The 20,786-nt window shown below is 41.4% G+C and overlaps 1 protein-coding gene across 1 annotated transcript in view; it reads left to right on the top strand.

Annotated features, from left to right (window-relative positions):
• Nucleotides 1-14,738, top strand: part of TAF2 (TATA-box binding protein associated factor 2) — a gene marked incomplete at its 5' end in the record, with an annotated part of 60,784 nt that extends 46,046 nt beyond the window's left edge. Inside the window, one exon of the mRNA XM_083360338.1 lies at nucleotides 13,970-14,738. Coding sequence (XP_083216464.1) covers nucleotides 13,970-14,235 — 266 coding nt within the window. The 3' untranslated portion in view covers nucleotides 14,236-14,738. The remainder of the gene's footprint in view (nucleotides 1-13,969) is intronic.
• Nucleotides 14,739-20,786: the final 6,048 nt, after the last annotated feature.

Genomic DNA, 20,786 nt, shown 5'->3' with positions numbered 1-20,786 from the left:
GAGAGGACCACTGGTTTGAAAGAGGGGTCAAAGATTGAACAGCCCTCTCTCAACAGAGGGGGAGGGATAGAACACTACTTATCTCCTGTTTACAACACAGTTCTTTCAGCAGTTCCAAGAAGATTCCACACCCTTTTGCACTATTCAGGTGACCCTGAGGACACAAATAAACCTCCAAGTGGCCTCAACGACTCTCAGAAAAAGTGCTAAAAGACCAGATGATTGCAAGGAATATAAATCCTTCCATTCTCCTGTCAGCTGGATAAGAAGCAAAATGTCTTCAAGGAAAAACAAAGTCCAGTTGCCTTTTGAAAATGTACTTTTGAAACAATTTTTTTTTTGCTTACAATTAAGAGTCGCTTAGGTAATGAGGTGGGCAGTGTCTAAATTTGATAAATAAAAATAAATAATGCAAAAACACAAGCGAGCAATCAAAGGAGAAGACCCGAACTCATTGGTAGCCTCACACTGCAGTGAACAAGGACACACATTCAATTTTGGACGAGCAGGCATAAAAACAGCCAGGGAAGTGATTGAACCCTGGGAAAGAGGCCCCCCATAAATCAACAGGAGTGCTGATTTACTATCAGCCTATCAAGTACTTAGAAGGCAAGGGTTGGGTATCACAAGCAAACACGTAATGACTTAAAAGCCAGCCATCAACAAACCCCAGTCAATATCTAAAAAGCCACTTACAACAGGCGCTATAAATCCCACACAGAAAATAGCACACACACTGCTAGAGTGAAGCTCCTTGAGGATTTGTATTTGTATACGTCCTACTTGCTAGATTTTTGGCAGCTTACAAACTGAAAATCAATCACACATCTTCTAACATACAAATATATGCTATTGCTGGAAAATTTAAGTAACTTTTCAGTACATATTGGCCATAATTGGCTGCTTTTAAGTACACCTCACCAGTACTACCTTGCTCCTGGAGCACAAGGAGAAGACTGATAATTAGATCCCCAAGGCAGCAGATCCTATTGTTTTAGGGAAAAGCAGTACAATCAACTCCTTCAACTGTCTGAAATAGACCCTTCTGAAGAGGATGTGTTGAGTACCATGTTAGTAAAGCTTTAGTAGTCAGGAAGAATGTAAGCTCAGGGCCCAACTAAATCTTGAACTGCTTTGTGTGCATCCTTAAGTGAATCAGACTTTAGCTAAATAAATCCAGTAGCCAGTCTTAAGGCTTTTCAAGGCAGACTCTACCATGAACGAAAAGTTAATTAGATGTGAGCATCTCCCTTCTTAAACACCATTCCTGAATAGTTCCCTGAATACCACTTAGAAAGCACAGTGCTGGCAAACAACACGTGCTTTTTTTTTTAATCAAAAGCTTCCCATTTCAAATGGCTCTGGCGATGGATGTGGAAAATTTTTCCCCAAATCTCCCACTGTTTTCACTCAACTGAAAACTCTTCCTTATGGAAGAGGAGCAATCATTTAACAAACATGGTCATTTCAGGATTTCAAAATTCACATGAATTGACCAAAGAAGAGACTTTATTTTAAAGAGTAAGTTGGAAATCTGTCAGATCCAATAATTTCTATGGGCATATCATTTTATAAGCCACAATGCCCTAAGAGGGTTTCAATATGTGTTAATTTAATTTTTTTTGTAATATTTTTAATTGTAAGCTGTAAATATAAACAAAATAATATATGGTTTGTTTTTATTCCACTTTTATTTTATTTTTTATAATAACTCAAAGTGGGGAAACATCCCTTATGCTTCCCCACTTCTCCTATTTTTCCCACAACAACAACAACAACCCTGGGAGGTGGCTTGAGCTGAGGCAGAGTGACTGGCCCAAAATCATCCAGCCGGCTTTCCTGCCTAAAGCCAGACTAGAACTCACAATCTCCTGGTGATTGGCCCCAACTCATTCAGCCAGCTTTCATGACTAAGGTGTGACTAGAACTCACAGTCTCCTTGTGATTGGCCCAAAGTCACTCATCTGGCTTTTATGTCTTAAGCACTAGAATTCACAGTCTCCTGGTTTCTAGCCTGGTGCCTTAACCACTACGAATGAACCTTTTATTGTCAAAGTACAACCATGTATACATTGAAGATTGGCTGAGCCTCCCTTCGTGCCCCCACCCCCAACTCACAGTGACAACAAACCCTCCATCTTATTACACCATGTGAACTAATTGCACAACACACCGGCCTCACAAGTCAATCACACATAAAGTTTATAAAATTATTTCCCGTTCAAGAGCCTGACAGCCCATGGATAGAAGCTGTTCTTCAGCCTATTGGTACGGCTGGCTTTACTCCTGTATCTCCTACCCGATGATAGGAGAGTAAACAGATACCAACCAGGGTGTGAGTCATCCCTGAGAATTTTCCTCACTCTTCCAAGGCAGCGAGCCCTGGCGAGGTCATCCAGTGGTGTCAGGGGACAGCCCACGATGTCTTGTGCTGTGCTCACCACTCTCTGTAATACTTTCCTATCCGTGGCTGTCAGACCAGCATACCAAACCACAATACAGTACGAGACGACGCTCTCTGTAGTAGACTGGTAAAAGAGGGTCATTAGCCATTGTTCTACCCTGTTCTTCTGCAAGACCCTGAGGAAGTGGGGTCTCTGTTGGGTCTTTCTGGCCACCTGGGTTGTATTAACTTTCCAGGTAAGGTCTTCACAGAGGTAGACTAGGCTAAACTGATGCTGTATTTCAGATGGTGACCATTTATCAGGCCATAACATAAGTCGTAGGGTATTATGAACTCAGAACAGAGAATGCTAGTCAGCAGGCCTGGAATCAAATGACGGTGGTTTAAAATCTCTAGTGAACCTATATCAGATAAGAAAAAGCAGTACCAAACTGGTTGGGCCAATGTTCCAGCTTGCTGTATCATGCTTTTCTGTATTTGAATGGTTGTATGGCCTCCATATGGCCTTTATTAAAATCAAAGGAGTGCTGGGACATATTCTTCTAAAGCACTGTTCCCATTTTTTCAAATAACAAAGGGATAATTTTTGAGCCCCTTGCTGAGAACAAAATCTGGTAGCTTTGGTACAGGCGCAGCACTGTTGGTTGCAAAGATGACGAAAGCTATTATTTCAGCTTCTTTTTTTAAATAAGAAAAGGACAGCAGCTCATCTGAATAATCTGCAAATGGATTGAGTTAAGACTTGAAGACCCAAAAGCGGCCTCTAGAATACTTACAACTTTTCAACTTTGACATTTTTCCAACTATGACTAGAGTTTTTCCTGTTCTGAAGCCAGTTTTCTAACATAGTCTTGTACTGTCTCCACTTGGTTCTTTAAAACAATTCAAGTTTTATTTTGCTGGGGATACTTAGCAGATTTCTTCTGGAAAGTCTAAAACACAGTTCTCTACAGGAACAAGGCTTTTTTTTTTGTCACATAGGATGTGCCCATGTACTTAATGTCTTTCTTTCAGGTCTTTATAATACGATGACCATTGAATTTTCAGGCTTTATGCAATCTGAGATTTAGATCTTAATGTTATATTTGCATGGCAAATATCCTCAAAGTCCATAAACTCTACATCTAGCTGAATTGCAAATTTATGGCCAATTTCCAGAAAGTGAAAGTTCAAAGAAACATTTGGGTTAAAGTTATATAACTTGTATTGGAATTAATGGGGAGAGTTTGAGAACATAACAGACAAGGCAAACTCTGCTTGTGTTTTTGGAATTTTATTTAAGTATCGTACGTGTCACAACGGATAATTCAGTACAGTTCTCGTAGCAATAGGTCCATACTTGCAAATGGAGATGTATGTTCCTAAAATTGGGCATTTATGATGTTAAGGGGCCTTGACAAGACTTTGGACTTGAAAATTGCCTAAGAACGTGTAATGTGGCAAACAGTCCCTGAAGTGTTATGTATAATCCAACAGACAGGTTTAATTACTATATACCTGTGGCAGTTCTTTTGAAATTATCTCTTGTCATTTTCTACTATTATCAAGAGAATAATCTTGCAGAATCAGCCCAAGGCTGTAAACCATCTTTCTTTCTTTCTTTCTTTCTTTCTTTCTTTCTTTCTTTCTTCCTTCCTTCCTTCCTTCCTTCCTTCCTTCCTTCCTTCCTTCCTTCCTTCCTTCCTTTCTTTCTTTCTTTCTTTCTTTCTTTCTTTCTTTCTTTCTTTCTTTCTTTCTTTCTTCTTTCTTTCTTTCTTCTTCTTTCTTTCTTTCTTCCTTCCTTTCTTTCTTTCTTCTTTCTTTCTTTCTTCTTTCTTTCTTTCTTCTTTCTTTCTTTCTTTCTTTCTTTCTTTCTTTCTTCTTTCTTTCTTTCTTTCTTTCTTTCTTTCTTTCTTTCTTCCTTTCTTTCTTTCTTTCTTTCTTTTTTCTTTCTTTCTTTCTTTCTTTCTTTCTTTCTTTCTTTCTTTCTTTCTTTCTTTCTTTCTTTCTTTCTTTCTTTCTTTCTTTCTTTCTTTCTTGTTTTATTGTAAGCTTTAACCACAATAAGAACTAACACAAACTGGAAAAGGAAGAAAAAGAAAAAAAGAAAAAGCTAAAAGTTTAGAAAGAAAAAAGTGAAAGAAAATAGAAGGGAAAAAAAGATATAAGGCAAGATATAAAGTGACTTATAATTTCACCATAGATACAAGTGTAATTATATTTTAATCTTTTTATGTTTTAACCACGACTGTCTTCTTTCTATAATCTGTCCTGTCCAATCATCAGAAGCATAAATCATAAGTTTAATTTTTCTTTTTTCTTTTTTACACAAAAACTCAATAAGGGGTTTTTAGTCTTCAATAGACGTAGATATACTGTATGTATATATTTGTCTACTCAAACAATTTAGCCACAGTTTTTTTTATTTCTCAACTAAATACTACCAGGACGCTCATGAACAGGTGTTAGAAAGGTACTTATTCCCACCATTATTCCTATGGAAATATGCTGCCCCTAATCTGAAGGAAACATTGAATCTTGAAACTGTCACCACTCAGTAGAACTGTCTTCCAAGGATTTATCCAATCCTTTTTGAAAGCTATTCACATTAGCAACCGTCTTGCCGCCTAAATCTGTTGTACCCGTACCCTTCTATTTCTGTACCTCAGTAACATCTGTTAAAGTGAAGACAATTCAGCATCTGCCTATGCACATCCATTGAAATATGTGCTCGGTGGAAGAGGACAGGGCCTATTGGAGAGAATTATCACAAGTCCTCTGGGTAGACATGAAACTTCTATTCCAGAGAATATGTAAGTCAAGTAGTCCTTGACTTAAAACAGTTCATTTAATGGCCGCTCAAACTTACAGTGGCAGTGATAAAAGTGAGTTAATGACCGTTTTTTCACACGACCGTTGCAGCATCCCAGGGCCACATGATCAAAATTTAGACACTTGGCAACTGACTCATATTTATGTTGGTTGCAGTGCACCAGGGTCACGTGATCCCCTTTTGCGACCTTCCAACAAGCAAAGTCATTGGGGAAGCCAGTTTCACTTAACAGCCATGTCACTAATTTAACAACTGCAGGGATTCACTTAACAAATGCCTCACTTAGCAACAGAAAATTTGGGCGCTGTTGTGGTTGTACGTCGAGGACTCCCTATACATGGCTTTGGATGGTGTGAGAGACTTCATAGGGATCAGTCAATCCTTGTGATTATTTCGTCTTTCAGACATTTTGTGCTTTATTAGGTGATGGGGAGGATGAATTTTGTGGTTTGAGAAATGCTGACCCAGATCATTGAAGCTGGTAATTTGCAGTGTTGGTGCAATTTTCTCATTGTGTTGACAGAAAATAGATCATTGCAAACCAAAAAATAGGGCAGGAAACTGAACAAGGACAGAGAATGTATATGCGCTGAAACTAGAGTTCTGATTGCTGTTTCCTGAACAATTCTGACCAAAGAATACATTTGCTAAAGAGAAAGATTCTGAAGAACATCAGATAATTATTTATGACAAGCATTATCTGGGGATCAGGTTGGCTTATGAATATAAACGGTATTTATAGCACTTTATTAGCATTGCATAATACTTGTTTTGTGCTATTCTTATACTGCCCAATGGAGGGGGGGGTATAAAGTAATAAACAAGAGTTCCTGGAGATTTGTGCCAGGAAAATAAACAGCTGTTACTTCAGGGACCATTCTAAGAAACAGCTGCACGCTTGAAATTGTTTAGTGTCGATTGAATTGGTATCCAAATGGCTGCCTCTTTGTATTTTTCAGGCTACTTGGCTCTTATGATACAAACCTACAGCAGGCTAATAATCTATTAGAGGATCTCATTTATTCTAAATAATCACTGAATCCTGCAAAGTAATGTTTTGCCTCTAAAAATGGGACCTCTCTCTAAAATAGGATATCATACCTTCTGGGATACTTTGATTTATATATATATATATATATATATATATATATATATATATATATATATATATATATATATATATATATATATATATATATATATATATATATATATATGTAATTTGGGGATAAGTACACAAAATTCTTATGTTTATAACTAGTCCTTAATTATACCAGTTAATTACCCCAGTTCCTGTTTGGTCACAACTGGATATTTGAGCAATTTGAGAAGCTTCCAACTATGTTCTGCTTTCAGACTTAGAAAAGGAGCTAGAAATTGGTATACTAGCTTTAGAAAGAAAATAAGGATAGAATTGGAAACTTGACATTTGAAAGCCCAGAACATCTCATTGGATTTCACAACAATTCTTTTTTTAGCCAGCCCCCAGGAACTAGAGAGAGTCCTCCAGACAGGTGGCACTGGCCTACAACCTTTTTTGCTGGCTTCCCCAATGACTTTCTGGGGAAACTGGCAGGAAAATTGCACATGATGATCACATCACGGGGCATTTGGCAACCAGCCATAAGTGCACGTTACCAAGCACCCAGATTGCAATTAGGTGACCACAGGAGCTCTACAACAGCTCTGAGTTCAAGTGCTGGCATATTTTCAAATGGTCGCTGAATGAATAGCCACTAAGCAAGGGCTACTTATATGAGAAACAGGCATCAGGGCATGGAAATTCTCAATCATCCAGGTCATGGTTGTCCCAAAGGTGCTTTTTTCAAAAGACAACTGGACTTTCTTTGGTTTTTCCTTTGAAAACATTTCACTTCTCATCCAAGAAGCTGAAGAAGAACTGAAGAAGCTTCTTGGATAAGAAGTGAAACGTTTTCAAAGAAAAAAGCAAGAAAATCTAGTTGCCTTTTGTAAAAGCTCCTTTGGGACAAGCATCAGGGCAGAGGTTTCTTAGGCAACATTTGGCTTTTGTTGGGATATCTCGTTGCAGCCTGATCTTGATCAGTTCAACAAATTGGTTTTTAAATATTTAATTTATTGAAACTTAATTAATTGCATAAGCACATGGATCTGGAGTATATCAGTAGCATTTGTACTCTTAATGTGGAGAAATACATCTTCCAAGATGACTTATTGCACCATCTTAAAAAATGTCATTTCATCAGATTTGAATTATTCATATGCCAATTAGTATAAGCTAGTAGCTTTAATCGGTTGAATAAAAAGGTTTACTCTTTTTTTAAATGAGGTTTATAGGCCTTGATCTAGTGTTATTTTAGCTAAACTTTTACAGTGGTTATTTGGGCATTTAATAATTCTGTTTTATGTTAAAATGTTTGGAATTTTTCGTGTATGGTTCTTTGAACATTTTTAGTTTTGTCAATATTAGTTTATTTCCAAACTGTTCAAATTCTATAATTTCTTCATAGGGAAGGATTTTAAATCAGTGGAAATAGTCATCGGTAATATTAACATCCATTATCATAACTTTTTGTTTTTGTTAGTTGACAGTGGGGGGAAAAAAATGACTCGGTATACAAAATGGGGGGGAAAATGGAAAAAATGATCTGATATGCAATAGTAAGTTTTTGTACAACCCAAATCTATGATTCTTCAGAAGCAAGCATAAGCATTGTTGGATGTTAATTATATTTTTGCCTTAAGTACAGTAGCTTTGAAAACATCAGTGCAACCTCTTCTTCACCCTCTGATGTCATTCAAAACTTGACTTATACTACAAAAAAACAAACTTTATTTGTTATTCAGTCTTCAAAACAGTAGGGTCAATCACCTTCTTCCAGAGACCAAAAAAAAACCCCAAACAACCAGACTGAATTCGCATCTTCATTTAAATTTAGCTTTCCGATTATATTGGGACATTTCTTTCTACCATGCTATATAACAAAACATGGAGTATGCTGTTGCAAAGAGTTTTTGTAAAATATATTATTTAAAATATGATTACAGATTTTTTTGTTTAAGAAATAATAGCTTTATATTTAGTCAAACCTCATGTCAGAGTATAGGATTATATCTGTCTGTCTGTCTCTCTCTCTCCTCCCCCTCCCCCTCCCCCTCCCCCCCCACTGCATGTGTGTATGTATGCTCCCCAATTTAGTAACTACTTTGCAAGATGATAAGCATTCAAATAAAAGCTGCCCAAACATCCTGCAATAAGCTTTGTAACTTAGACCATTCATCTGTATTGTGTTGGATCTGTATCCAAAATTCTGTCCATTGCATCACAGTGCCTCTTTCTTCTATATTTGTTTTTTTAACCCATTATTAATCTTTTTTTAAATAAAAGGAGTAGTAGAGAAATACTAATCACTATGAGAATTTTTTTTTAAAAAAGACCTGTTCTAACGTTATAGTGGCTGCCATCAAGAGGCATTCGTCTTTACCAGCCTTCCTTTCCTTCCATTCAATTGTATCTGATTCTTGGAGAATGCCTGGAGAAGCCCCTTTGGTTTTCTTAGGACGGTTCTCAGAAGTGGTTTGTCATTGCTTCCTTCCTAGGGCTGAGAGAGAATGACTGGCCCAAGGGTCACCCAGTTGGCTTCTTACTTAAGGCAGGATTAGGATTCACAGTCCCCTAGTTTCTAGCCTGGTGCCTTCACCAGTACACCAACCTGGTTCTCTTCCCCCATTATATAAGAGCCTTGGTGGAGCAGTGGGCTAACACCTCCTTAAGTAACACCAGCTGCCTGCAATTAGTGCAGGTTCAAGTCCCACCAGGCTCAAGGTTGACTCAGCCTTCCATCCTTCCGAGGTAGGTAAAATGAGGACCCAGATTGTTGGGGGCAATTAAGCTGACTTTGTAATAATGCCGCTTGGGGTGTGTGTGAAAGCCCTAATAAGCAGGCATATACATAGAATGAAGGCTACTGCTAAGCTTGTAAGCCGCCCTGAGTCTTCGGAGAAGGGCGGGATATAAATGCAATTAAAATAAAAATAAAATAAATAAATATATAAGATTATAAAGAGATCAGGGAAATTTTGGGATCTAAAATTGTACACATACATATAAAATGTAGCTGGAATTGCGGACCATGTTAAGTCAACTATAAGGGCTGGTTTAAGAGTGTTTAATCTCTGAAATCCCCACCGTTTTTGTTTTATTTTTTAACAATTAAAACCAATAGATGTTGGCTGGAGTTGAAAGGCTGAGGGGAGCCAAGGCAGAGTAGCCATAAGTTACCACACAGTGTAATATATCGTAGCTTCCCTCCTTTTTCTTTTCTTTTGTCGAAGTTTGTAGTGACTTGCACATTCAGGCTCAGGCAGTGCTTTGGAGCTTCTCAGTAAGGATCCTCTTTCTTGATCCTAAACATCTGTTTTGCAGTGAAACTAATAATGATGTTGGCTTCTGAACGTTGAAAACCACAGAAGGTGCCAAGTAAATAGCTAGCGTAATGTGCGTTCTGTTCCAAAAGGGTATTAGTCATCCCTTCAAAAGCAAATGTGGGCACCTCACCCTTTGTGGTGCTTCCAGTCAGTTACTGAGGAAGACATTTTGGTTATTCGAGGAGGAAAAACAGCCTGAGAGGCTGCAGAATGAGCACCGCCAATGCATTGCCTCCCAACAATACGAGGAGCCCATAGAGCACGCCTTAGCCAGAGAGAATTATGGATGTGGTTATCCATGTGGTAAAATTAGGTGCTAAAATTCAAGGCATTAGCAAACTATATTTGAGAGTGGGAAATGAAGGGAGAGCGGTGAAAAGCACACGTAGTCCTCTACTTAACAATCACAATTGGGACAAGAATTTCCATTGCTAAGCAAGTAAATTGTTAAGTGAGTTGTGTCTGGTTTTATGATTTATTTATTTATTTTTGCCATGGTTGTTAAGCAAATTATTCCACTTAAGTGAATCATGTCATTAAGCAAAACTGTTTCTCCCATTATCCTTGCTTGTTGGAAGTTGGCTGGGAAGGTTGAAATGGCGATCACATGACCAAGGGACACTGCAACCAACATACATACACGCTGAGTCGAATTTTGATCACGTGACCATGGAGAGGCTGTGATGTTTATAAGTGCGGGGTCATAAATCACTTTTTCCAGTGCCGTTGCAACTCTGAATAGTGGATGGCTGTAAATTGAGGACTATCTGTAGCTGAGAAGATTGTAGCCATTTATCACGGGTGGAGTTGGTTGAACAGTGATTACCGCTCTGGTGCTAACTCAGTATTCACCAGAGCGATAACTTTGATATTGCTGGGACCATACTTTCAGAACCCAGTAATTACGTTCAGCACAAATATCTGAAGAAGGATAAAAGGTACTTGCCTTAAAGATTAACTCTTATTTGATCCAGACTCTAAATTTGCTTGCCAGCAAATTTTCAAAGCTAACACTTATCACTATTAGCTAAAATAATAATTATGAATGCTTCACTTGAATGCGGTTGACCTTTGATAATATGACCAGCGCCACACTGTCATCATACTTGCACTTTCCCCCCCTCTATTTTATTATATTTTATAGCAAGGTCACAAAAATAGATTGAATACAAGCATACAGATGAACAAACAGTGAAATGGTGAAAATATGAACTACAGAACCTCCAGAACTAAAAAGAACATAGAATATATACCGTATTTATCGGCGTATAACACGCACCGGCGTATAACACGCACCTCATTTTAAAAAGGAAATTTCAGCTGCAGCTTCGGATAATGGGTCATTAACTATGGGTCATTAACATTATATCGGCGTATAACACGCACACATCATTTGCCCCCTATTTTCAGGAAGAAAAAGTGCGTGTTATACGCCGATAAATACGGTATATAAAAAACCACCACCACCAAAGCAAAAAGAACCTAGCTAAAATTTAAAAGCTATTTTACCACTGTACTTTTACATGGAGAGTTAGTTTTAGTAGAGATATCTGGAGAAAATGTCTGCTGGCAAGTGAATTCAGGATCTGGAATTAATAAGAGAGAGTGTTTTAAATCAAGTGCCTTTTATCTCCCTTTCTAATATTTGTGTTGCGCTTAATGAATTGCATATATATTATTTGAGCATTTCTGATTTCTCCTAACTTGGTGAGCACAAGACATTTAGGCAGGTAAGGACTTTAATTCCATGTTTTTGAAACTTTGCTATTTTTTTTTCCTGAGGTAAAATCCTACAAATCACTAAGATTTAACTTCCAATCGACTTAGAACATGTTTGAGAGCCTTTCTGGTCCTTTTTTTGTAGGCCTTAATTTTGTTTAAGTTTGGTTGCAGATACTTCAAAGGCAGAGTTTCATTGAATAAATCTCTGTATTACCTTTTTCAAAAAGAAAATGCACAGGATATTTATAAGAGACATAGGAAAAGGGACTGCAAATATTTCTCTGACAACTTGAATTTCAGCTAAAAATTTAGCTGAAGTTTGAGCATGTGACATCCTATATCTCCTTGGTTTTCCTTTCCGACGTACACCATTACATTCCTGTTTTGACAGCCTGAAAAATTCATTTTGTATCTGGTTCTATACTTGTGTGTTTTGCAATGAGCCTAAAATCTGGTATGGTTTATCGTGCCTTAGATGTGTGTACCCAAATCACCAGGGATGACAGCTTTGTAATTAAAACAGTAAGCCTGTAATGTAGAAGCTGCAATTATGTGGTCAGAGGCTGGACTGGGAATAGAACAAGGCAAGAAATTCTGCACATTATAGAAACGGCAACATGAAGAAACAATATCCTTGGGATGCCTAAGGAGACCTCGCTAATCTAATCTACTCTAAGCCCATAGAAGAAACATTACTTTCCTTGTGGAGCAACATCTTGCTGCAAATGTTCCCATGCTAACCAGAAATGAGAGCAAATGCTGAAATCTAGAGAGGGATGACAAAAAAGAAAACGTTATGAATTGATACAGTGATGGAAAGGGGTCCAAATTACATGCCGTCTTCAAAAGCCTTGGAGGACGCTCCTGAAGTGTCCTTCCAGAAGTTGTTACCAAAGAAGAAACTGATTCTATACAGTTGTTTAACTATATTAAATACAGCTTGGCTTGTAGTCAAGATTATAGAAGTGTAGTGGTACAGCTTAGCACAGGGGTAGGCAACCTTGGCTCTTTTATGACTCGTGGACTTCAACTCCCAGAATTCCTGAGCCAGCCATGCTGAGGGGAAAGGGAGAGGTTTCCAAGCTGAGCCATGCTGGCTCAGGAATTCTGGGAGTTGAAGTCCACGAGTCATAAAAGAGCCAAGATTGCCTACCCCTGGCTTAGCATATTCAGGAATCGGCTATTAAATCTTTCCAGGTTGAAGTTTAAGAACATCTTATCCCCACAATCTCTGCTGCAACTGACATTTATTTTACTAGGAGATAATAGTAGTCCAAAGTTTAGGATTTGGGATACAATTGAATCATTGCAGAGTTTACCAAATAACTTGGTTATCTCTTTCTGTAGATTGCAACTTCATGGAGTATAAGAAATAGCAGCTGTGTATATGAAACTGTCTTTCTCTCCACATCCTCTTCCTCCATTCATGTTTTACACTCCGAGTAGGAACAAAAAATTAATGTTGAGATTTCTATCCCATCTCCTTTTTACCTTGTTACAGTAACTAGCCATTGTGGAAATGATTACTTACTGCATTCATCTGGTGTGTTTTGGGTGTTCCTTTCCATGCTGGCTATTCAGTTACTGTATCATACTTTTTATGTATTTATTTTTTAAATCTATATGCTGCCTATCTCACTACTCAACCAATTTTGGTGGCGTGGTACCTTTCGGGTTGTGAGTGAGTTGATGTGATATCTTAGTGAGTGGTACAGTCTACATTTGTTGGAATTGTAATTTTTCAGGAAAAACCAAGTATATTGCTATTGCTCTTGACACTTCCCATGAGAGGAACCCAAGTGAATAAGCCAAGAAGCCTTCATTCTTGGTTTGTTCAGCCCTAAATACCATCCTTGTTTCGCTTAAGAAGTCAAGACAGGTAAATTAGGTTTTGTTTACGACTTATTGAATCTGACCTGTCTGGGGAGAAAAAGGACAGGGATTCTGATTCAGATGTAATGGGGAAGAAGCTGCTGACAAGGTTTCTCTAGTTCTTCCTCTAGTTTGGTGGCGTGGACCTGGTGGGCACATTTTACCAGATTGTAAAATGCTTGCTTATTCCCAGTTACGCATAGAGCCAAATATTGGCTTCCTGTTACGTTGAAATTGAGCCATCGTGTCATGTTTGGGCTCTTACTGTTTTTTAACCATAGAAAGAACATTGCTAAGCTAAGCTGGCTTCTACCTGGATGGGGAGACCGGCAGGAAGTTTCTTATCAGGATAAAACCACCAGGTTTACAAGTAGGTTAGGAAACCAAGAAAGCATCCTCGAAGAAGAGAGTGGCAAACCATTTTGCTTTTATTGCCCAAAGGCCTAATAACTATATGTAAGAACCAAGCTGAACCCTCCCCATGAAACGTCTGCACGTTTTATAGATAGTTTTAATAACTCTATAATAATATTTGTATAAATTGATTTTTTTTCAAGTCGTCATAAAAATTGATAAGAGTGACTTGCAATATAAGGTTTGTAATAGTAAAGCCTATTAAATAAATCTATAGTAGAGATGCTGTTAAAGCGATTGTGCAGCAGCAGTGAGGGCAGAGCTTCCATCTTTTCAATTTTTTCAGTGTGTGTGTGTGTGTGTTTTATGAACCTGTCTTCCTTTTTTTTTAACTTTAGGTAAAGAACAGTCTTCCTTGGAGGCAAACATGTTACCAGCACCTCTGCCTTCTCTAGCTGGTTTTGCTAAAGAGCCCGGCTCTTCCAGGCATGGTGAGCACCACCATCACCACCACCATGAGCACAAGAAGAAGAAGAAGAAGCACAAGCACAAGCATAAGCATAAACACAAGCATGACAACAAGGAGAAAGAGAAAGAGCCTTTCACTTTCTCCAACAGCCCAGCCAGTGGACGGTCCATTCACTCACCCTCCTTGTCAGACTGATGCAAAAGATCCTGGGATGGAAAGAGCCTTGGTGGGTCTTCATAATCAAAACCAAGATCCCACGGGAGTTCAGAACTTAGATGCCATCCCAAGTTGCTCTCCTGTTGGTCAGAGGCATTCATCACACTCAGACAAGGGGAATGAATGAGCAATCTTATCAAAATGTTCTTCCAGCTACCTGCCTTATATTCTTGCTAGTACCTGTGTAATGTCGAACCTCAAATGGCTTTCACGATGTGAAGCAAGTATTAAACGAAAGCCGGCTGGCCAAGCTTCTCGAAAAGCTCTAGTGCTCGGTATAATGTTGTAGGACATAATTTCAGCTTCCTGAAACATTTGTAGAATTCTTTTTTTTTCCCCTTTCCTTTTATTCCTTAGCTGTTTCAACTGTCCCACCGCTTTTTAAACACTTTGAATGGTTGCTTAACCCCAAAGATTTCTGTTTTTATCGTTAAGATTCTAGGTCTAGAATCACCCGAACAGTGAGAAGGGTGGTATATAAATTTAATAAATAATGATATCAATAAATTTTGGGAAGCAGGGTATTTTCATGTTCATGAAACTATGCAACTGATGGGACACATTTTCTCGATATCGTTGAATGAGCGGAGTAGTGTGCTGTCTGTAAACTCCAAACTTAATAAAGTTGGAAGGGACCTTGGAGGTCATCTAGTCCAACCCCCTGCTCAGGCAGGAAACCCTATACCATTCTGGACAAATGGCTGTCCAGTCTCTTCTTAAAAACTTCCAGTGTTGGAGTATTCACAGCTTCTGGAGGCAGGTTGTTCCACTGGTTAATTGTTGTAACTGTCAGGAAGTTTCTCCTTGGTTCTAGGTTGCTTCTCTCCTTGATTAGTTTCCGTCTGTTGTTTCTTGTCCTGCCTTTGGGCGCTTTGGAGAATAGCTTGACTCCCTCTTCTTTGTGGCAGCCCCTGAGATACTGGAAGACTGCTATCATGTCACTCCTAGTCCTTCTCTTCATTAAGAAGAGTAGAAAGGGTACAGAGAAGAGCAACAAAGATGATTAGGGGGCTGGAGGCTAAAACATATAGGAAACGGTTGCTGGAATTGGGTATGTGTAGTTTAATGAAGAGAAGGGTGAGGGGTGACATGATAGCAGTGTTCCAATATCTCAGGGGTTGCCACAAAGAAGAGGGAGTCAAGCTATTCTCCAAAGCACCTGAAAGCAGGACAAGAAGCAACGGATGGAAACTAGTCAAGGAGAGCAGCAACCTAGAACTAAGGAGAAACTTCCTGACAGTTAGAACAACTAACCAGTGGAACAACCTGCCTCCAGAGGTGGTGAATGCTCCAACACTGGAGGTTTTTAAGAAGAGACTGGACAGCCATTTGCCTGAAATGGTATAGGGTTTCCTGCCTGAGCAGGGGGTTGGACTAGATGACCTCCAAGGTCCCTTCCAACTTTATTATTATTATTATTATTATTACTATTATTATTATTATTATTATTATTATTATTATTATTATTATTATTATTATTATTATTATTATTATTATACTAGACATCCCCAATTCCAGCAGCCGTTCCTTCTATGTTTTAGTCTCCAGTCCCCTAATCATCTTTGTTGCTCTGGTTGGTTATCCTAGGAATTGACCTCTGGCCAAAATACGCTTTATTTAAGATATAAAAATCTCAAAAGAGGCTCATAAGACAAATACAGACCAGTTGCTGATTCATTAAAAGCCTGGCAATGTTATACTTGACAGTTCTTATTTTAAATTATTACAATCTTTGATACTATTAAAATATGTCTGTTGCTATTCAGCCATCATGTCTTGGCACTTTCCTGAAAAGAGAGAATTGTTTTAAAAAATCTGACTAAAATTAAACAATTGCAGTAGACTAAAATAAAATTGCGTAAAGAGAAAATATAAACATCAGGTGACATTGAAATAAGGATAAAATTGCTCCAGAAGATCTTTGGGATGTGTTCAAATCTGTCATTGCAGATGGCAATAGTTATAATTCCCAAATTGGCATCTTTCTGTATAATTTTATGCAAATTTATGTGTTTCTTACTCCTCCCTTTTCAGTATTTTTTTCCTCCTGTGCAGAAAGTCCTATTTCCATGCAAATCGATGAATTTACCTTGTTTTCTACAAGTTCTTTTAACATTTGGATGAAAATATTAAGGGAATGCTTATCAAATCTTCAGAAGAGACTTGATTAGAAGAGGACAGCTAACATTCAAAACAATCTTGAGAAGTTGGTGAAAGTAATAGAGAAAGGGTGAAAGTAATAGAGCAAGAAAGAGAATATATTATAAATTTAATTTAATTTTAATTTAATAATATTTATATACCGCCCTTCTCCCTGAGGACTCAGGGCGGTTCACAGGGCAGAATAAAATACTAAATACAAACGTTAAAACAAGATTAAATAATTGCCCATATTAAAACAGTTGGAATCAAATTCTAAAACACCAAGATTAAAATTAAAGCACAAGAATAAAAACCCCACCAATCCCCATCAGGCTAGGCCGGCTTGAACAAACAGAAACGTCTTGAGATCGCGACGAAAGGAGCGAAGATCGGGCGCCATCCGGAGCTCTACCGGTAGCTGGTTCCACAGCTCCGGAGCGCCCACAGAGAAGGATCTCCCCCTGGGGACCACCAATCGACATTCTCTGATCGGTGGCACCCTGAGGAGGCCCTCTCTGTGGGAACGCACAGGGCGCAGGGAGCTTGATGCCGGCAGCAGATGTTCCCTAAGGTACTCCGGCCCCATGCCATGAAGGGCTTTAAACACTGTTACCAGTACCTTGAATCTCACCCGGAAGACAACTGGCAACCAATGCAGCTCACGGAGCAGCGGTGTAACGTGGGAGTATCGGGAGACTCCCAACACAACTCTCGCGGCTGCATTCTGTACCAGTTGGAGCTTCCGGGTGGTCCTCAAGGGCAGCCCCATGTAGAGAGCGTTGCAGTAGTCTAGACGAGAGGACACGAGCGCATGAGTGACCGTGCACAGATCATCCCGGCTAAGATAGGGCCGCAACTGGCGCACCAGGCGAACCTGGGCGAAGGCCCCCCTAGTCACAGCTCCTATATGGTCTTCCAAGGTGAGCCGTGAATCTAGGAGGACTCCCAAGTTGCGAGCCCTATCTACGGGGGGTAATAGTTCACCCCCCATAGCCAAAGGTGGAACATCCGAATAAACCCGGGATGAAGGTATGCAAAGCCACTCAGTCTTGTCGGGGTTGAGCTGGAGTCTGTTCCTCCCCATCCAGACCCGAACCGCCTCCAGGCACCGGGACATCACGTTGAGGGCATCACTGGGGTGGTTTGGGGTCGAAAGGAAAAGTTGGGTATCATCAGCGTACTGATGATACCCAACTCCAAAGCCACGAATGATCTCACCCAGCGGTTTCATGTAGATGTTGAACAGGAGAGGCGAGAGGACCGACCCCTGAGGAACTCCACAAATGAGAGACCTCGCGGTCGACCTCTGTCCTCCTGCCAACACCGACTGCGAACGTCCCTGGAGATAGGAGGAGAACCACTGTAAAACTTTGCCTCCCACTCCCAATCCCCTGAGACGTCGCAGCAAGATACCATGGTCGATGGTATCGAAAGCCGCCGAGAGGTCTAATAGGACTAGAACAGAGGAATATCCCCTGTCCCGAGCCCTCCAGAGATCATTCACCAGCGCGACCAATGCCGTCTCCGTGCTGTGCCCGGGCCTGAAACCCGATTGGTATGGGTCTAGATAATCCGCTTCATCCAGGACCAGAGGGAGCTGATGCGCCACCACACTCTCAACAACCTTCGCAAGAAAGCGAAGGTTGGAGACCGGACGAAAGTTGTTTAATACAGCTGGGTCCAAGGCAGGCTTCTTGAGGAGGGGCCTCACCACCGCCTCTTTCAAGACGGCGGGGAAGCAACCCTCACTCAAAGAAGCCGATATAACTGCCTGGAACCAGCTGCGTGTCCTCTCCCGGGCTGCATAAACCAGCCAGGAAGGGCACGGGTCCAATAAACACGTGGTGGTGCTCAGCCTCCCCATGATCCTGTCCACTTCCTCCGGAGTCACAGAATCAAACTCCTCCCAGATGATATCGACAAGACCGCCAGTGTCCTGATCGTCAGACTCTGCCCAGTCAGAGTCCAGACCGGTCCGAATCCGAGCGATTTTGTCCGACAGATGTTGGTTAAACTCCTCGGCACGACCCTGCAAGGGATCCTCCCTCACCTCCTGATTTAGGAGGGAGCGAGTCACCCTAAACAGGGCGGCCGGGCGATTATCTGCGGACGCGATAAGGGTGGCGAAGTGGTTAGACCTCGCCTCCCTTATCGCAGCGAGATAAGACCTAATGTAGGCTCTTAGTCGCAATCGGTCAGATTCGGATCGGCTGGACCTCCAACCGCTCTCTAGGCCCCGTCTCCGACGCTTCATCTCCCGAAGCTCCGCAGAAAACCATGGAGCTCGACGGGATCTGCACCGGGTCAGGGGCCGCAGGGGTACAACTCGGTCAAGAGCCTCAGTGGCCGTCCTTTCCCAGGCTTCCACTAAGGCATCTGCCGAGCTGTGAGCAAGGGAGACAGGTGGGGACCCCAGCGCTGCCTGGAACCTCTGGGGATCCATTAAGCGTCTGGGGCGGTACCATTTAATTGGTTCCAAACACCCACGGCGGGGGGTGGCAAAACGGAAGACCAGCCGCAGGAGATGATGATCGGTCCATGACAGGGGCATAATAATTGGAGAGCCCCCACCAAGATCATCTAACCACCGTCCAGATAAAAAAACTAGGTCAAGGGTGTGGCCTCCCTCATGAGTCGGTCCCGAAATTACTTGCGTCAGGTCCATGGCCGTCATGGAAGCCATGAACTCCCGAGCCAACTCAGATGATCCTCCCAGCGATGGTAGATTGAAGTCCCCCAAAACTATAAGTTTCGGGAACTCAACCACCAGCCCAGAGAGGACATCGAGCAGCTCAGGCAGGGCTGCTGCTGCGTGACTAGGCGAAAGGTACACCAGCAGCAAGCCCAACTGCGCACCAGGGCCGCATCTCAAAAAGAGAGACTCACACCCGACTATCTGAGGAACAGTGGCCTCCCGCGGACACAAGGTCTCCCTCATAACAACCGCCACACCCCCACCCCTACCCTGAGCCCGAGGCCGGTGCAGCACCCGGAAACCTGGTGGGCAAAGGTCAACCAGAGGAATCCCGCCCTCTGGGCCCAACCAAGTCTCCGTGATGCAAGCCAGGTCCGCCTGCTCACCCTCGACCAGATCACGAACGAGAGGAGCCTTATTAGAGACGGACCTGGCATTCAAATACACCAGCCGGAGCTCAGGGGGCTGCACACCCTCACTCCCGGGACCTTGGGGTAGAGCCAGAGGGTCGGAGTGCCCCACCGCTTGTAAGCAGCGGAGAGGCCTTCCCTGAGATCGATACGGCCCTCTGCTCCTACATCTGCTGCCATTCCCTGATGTCGTGGGGATAGGTAGCCCCACGACCAGCCCTGGAGCCCCGGAGGTGACCGACCCCCGCTCCTCCCCCCTGCGATCTCCATTGGCCCTAGCCAGAACAGCGGTAGTTGGATAGCCCCCCTTATCCAAACAACCAAAAGAACCCTCCCGCCTCCCTAACCCCCTAAAAAATTTTGAAAGAAAAATAATCAGGGGCCTCTTATTAGGTCTACGTCGAAGGCCCCTACCCGTGCCCAGCCAACTCTCAGGGTCCCAATAAATGGGCCCTTCCTCGAGGTTATAATCGGCTGGCAAGGCGGGTCGCACCCAGGAGGGGGGAGCACCCCTGAGGGCGCACAAGTCCGTGGAAGAATATTTAAAGGAAGGCATAAATAGCAGTCCGGATCGCAGGCAGTCCATAGATAATAGTCCATAAGGAGGATCTATTCGGAGAGGGAGTCCCAGGCCTCCGTCCAGCCGCTGCCACTCAGCTGGATAAACCCCCCGGGCAGGCCTGCCACCGTCCTCTCACTACGGCCACAGAGCCAACTCTCGGGGGGGATGGAAGTCTGGAGCAACCGCACTGGGTATGACCTGCCCCATAGAGCTCTCACCTCTAGGGGCAGCAGATGTAAATTCGGCCATCCTCTCACAATGGCTAATACCCAAAGCTCATTGTTGAGGTAAAATAAAACAAACATGATAGGAGATACCTAGCTTTTTAAAAAAAGGGTATATAGAAAAGATCTTTGATTTCTAGCTATTCACAAGTTGAATATGAGTCATCAGCATGGCATGACTGCTAAAAGCAGTAAATAAAATATTTTGAAATGTCAAGGCATAAACCAATAGTTCACTGTGTTCTGTACTGGTGAGACTCCAGTTTGTGTGCTATATACAATTTCTGGTTCCACACTTCAGCAACAATGTAGAAATTGGAACAAATCCAAGACAATAAAAATGATCAAGATGGAAACCAAGTTTTTTGAAGAGAGACTGTTCAAATTGGTTATGCTTAATACAGGGAATCCTCAGCTTATAACCACAATTGGGACCAGAACTTCTGTCACTAAACAATCCAATCATTAAGTGAGTCGCATCCAATTTTATAACCCTT

This window comes from Vipera ursinii (genome assembly GCF_947247035.1).
Source record: "Vipera ursinii genome assembly, chromosome: 3".
Taxonomy (NCBI): domain Eukaryota; kingdom Metazoa; phylum Chordata; class Lepidosauria; order Squamata; family Viperidae; genus Vipera; species Vipera ursinii.
The sequence above is the reverse complement of the archived record's forward strand: the minus strand, read 5'-3'. Positions and strand labels throughout refer to the sequence as shown.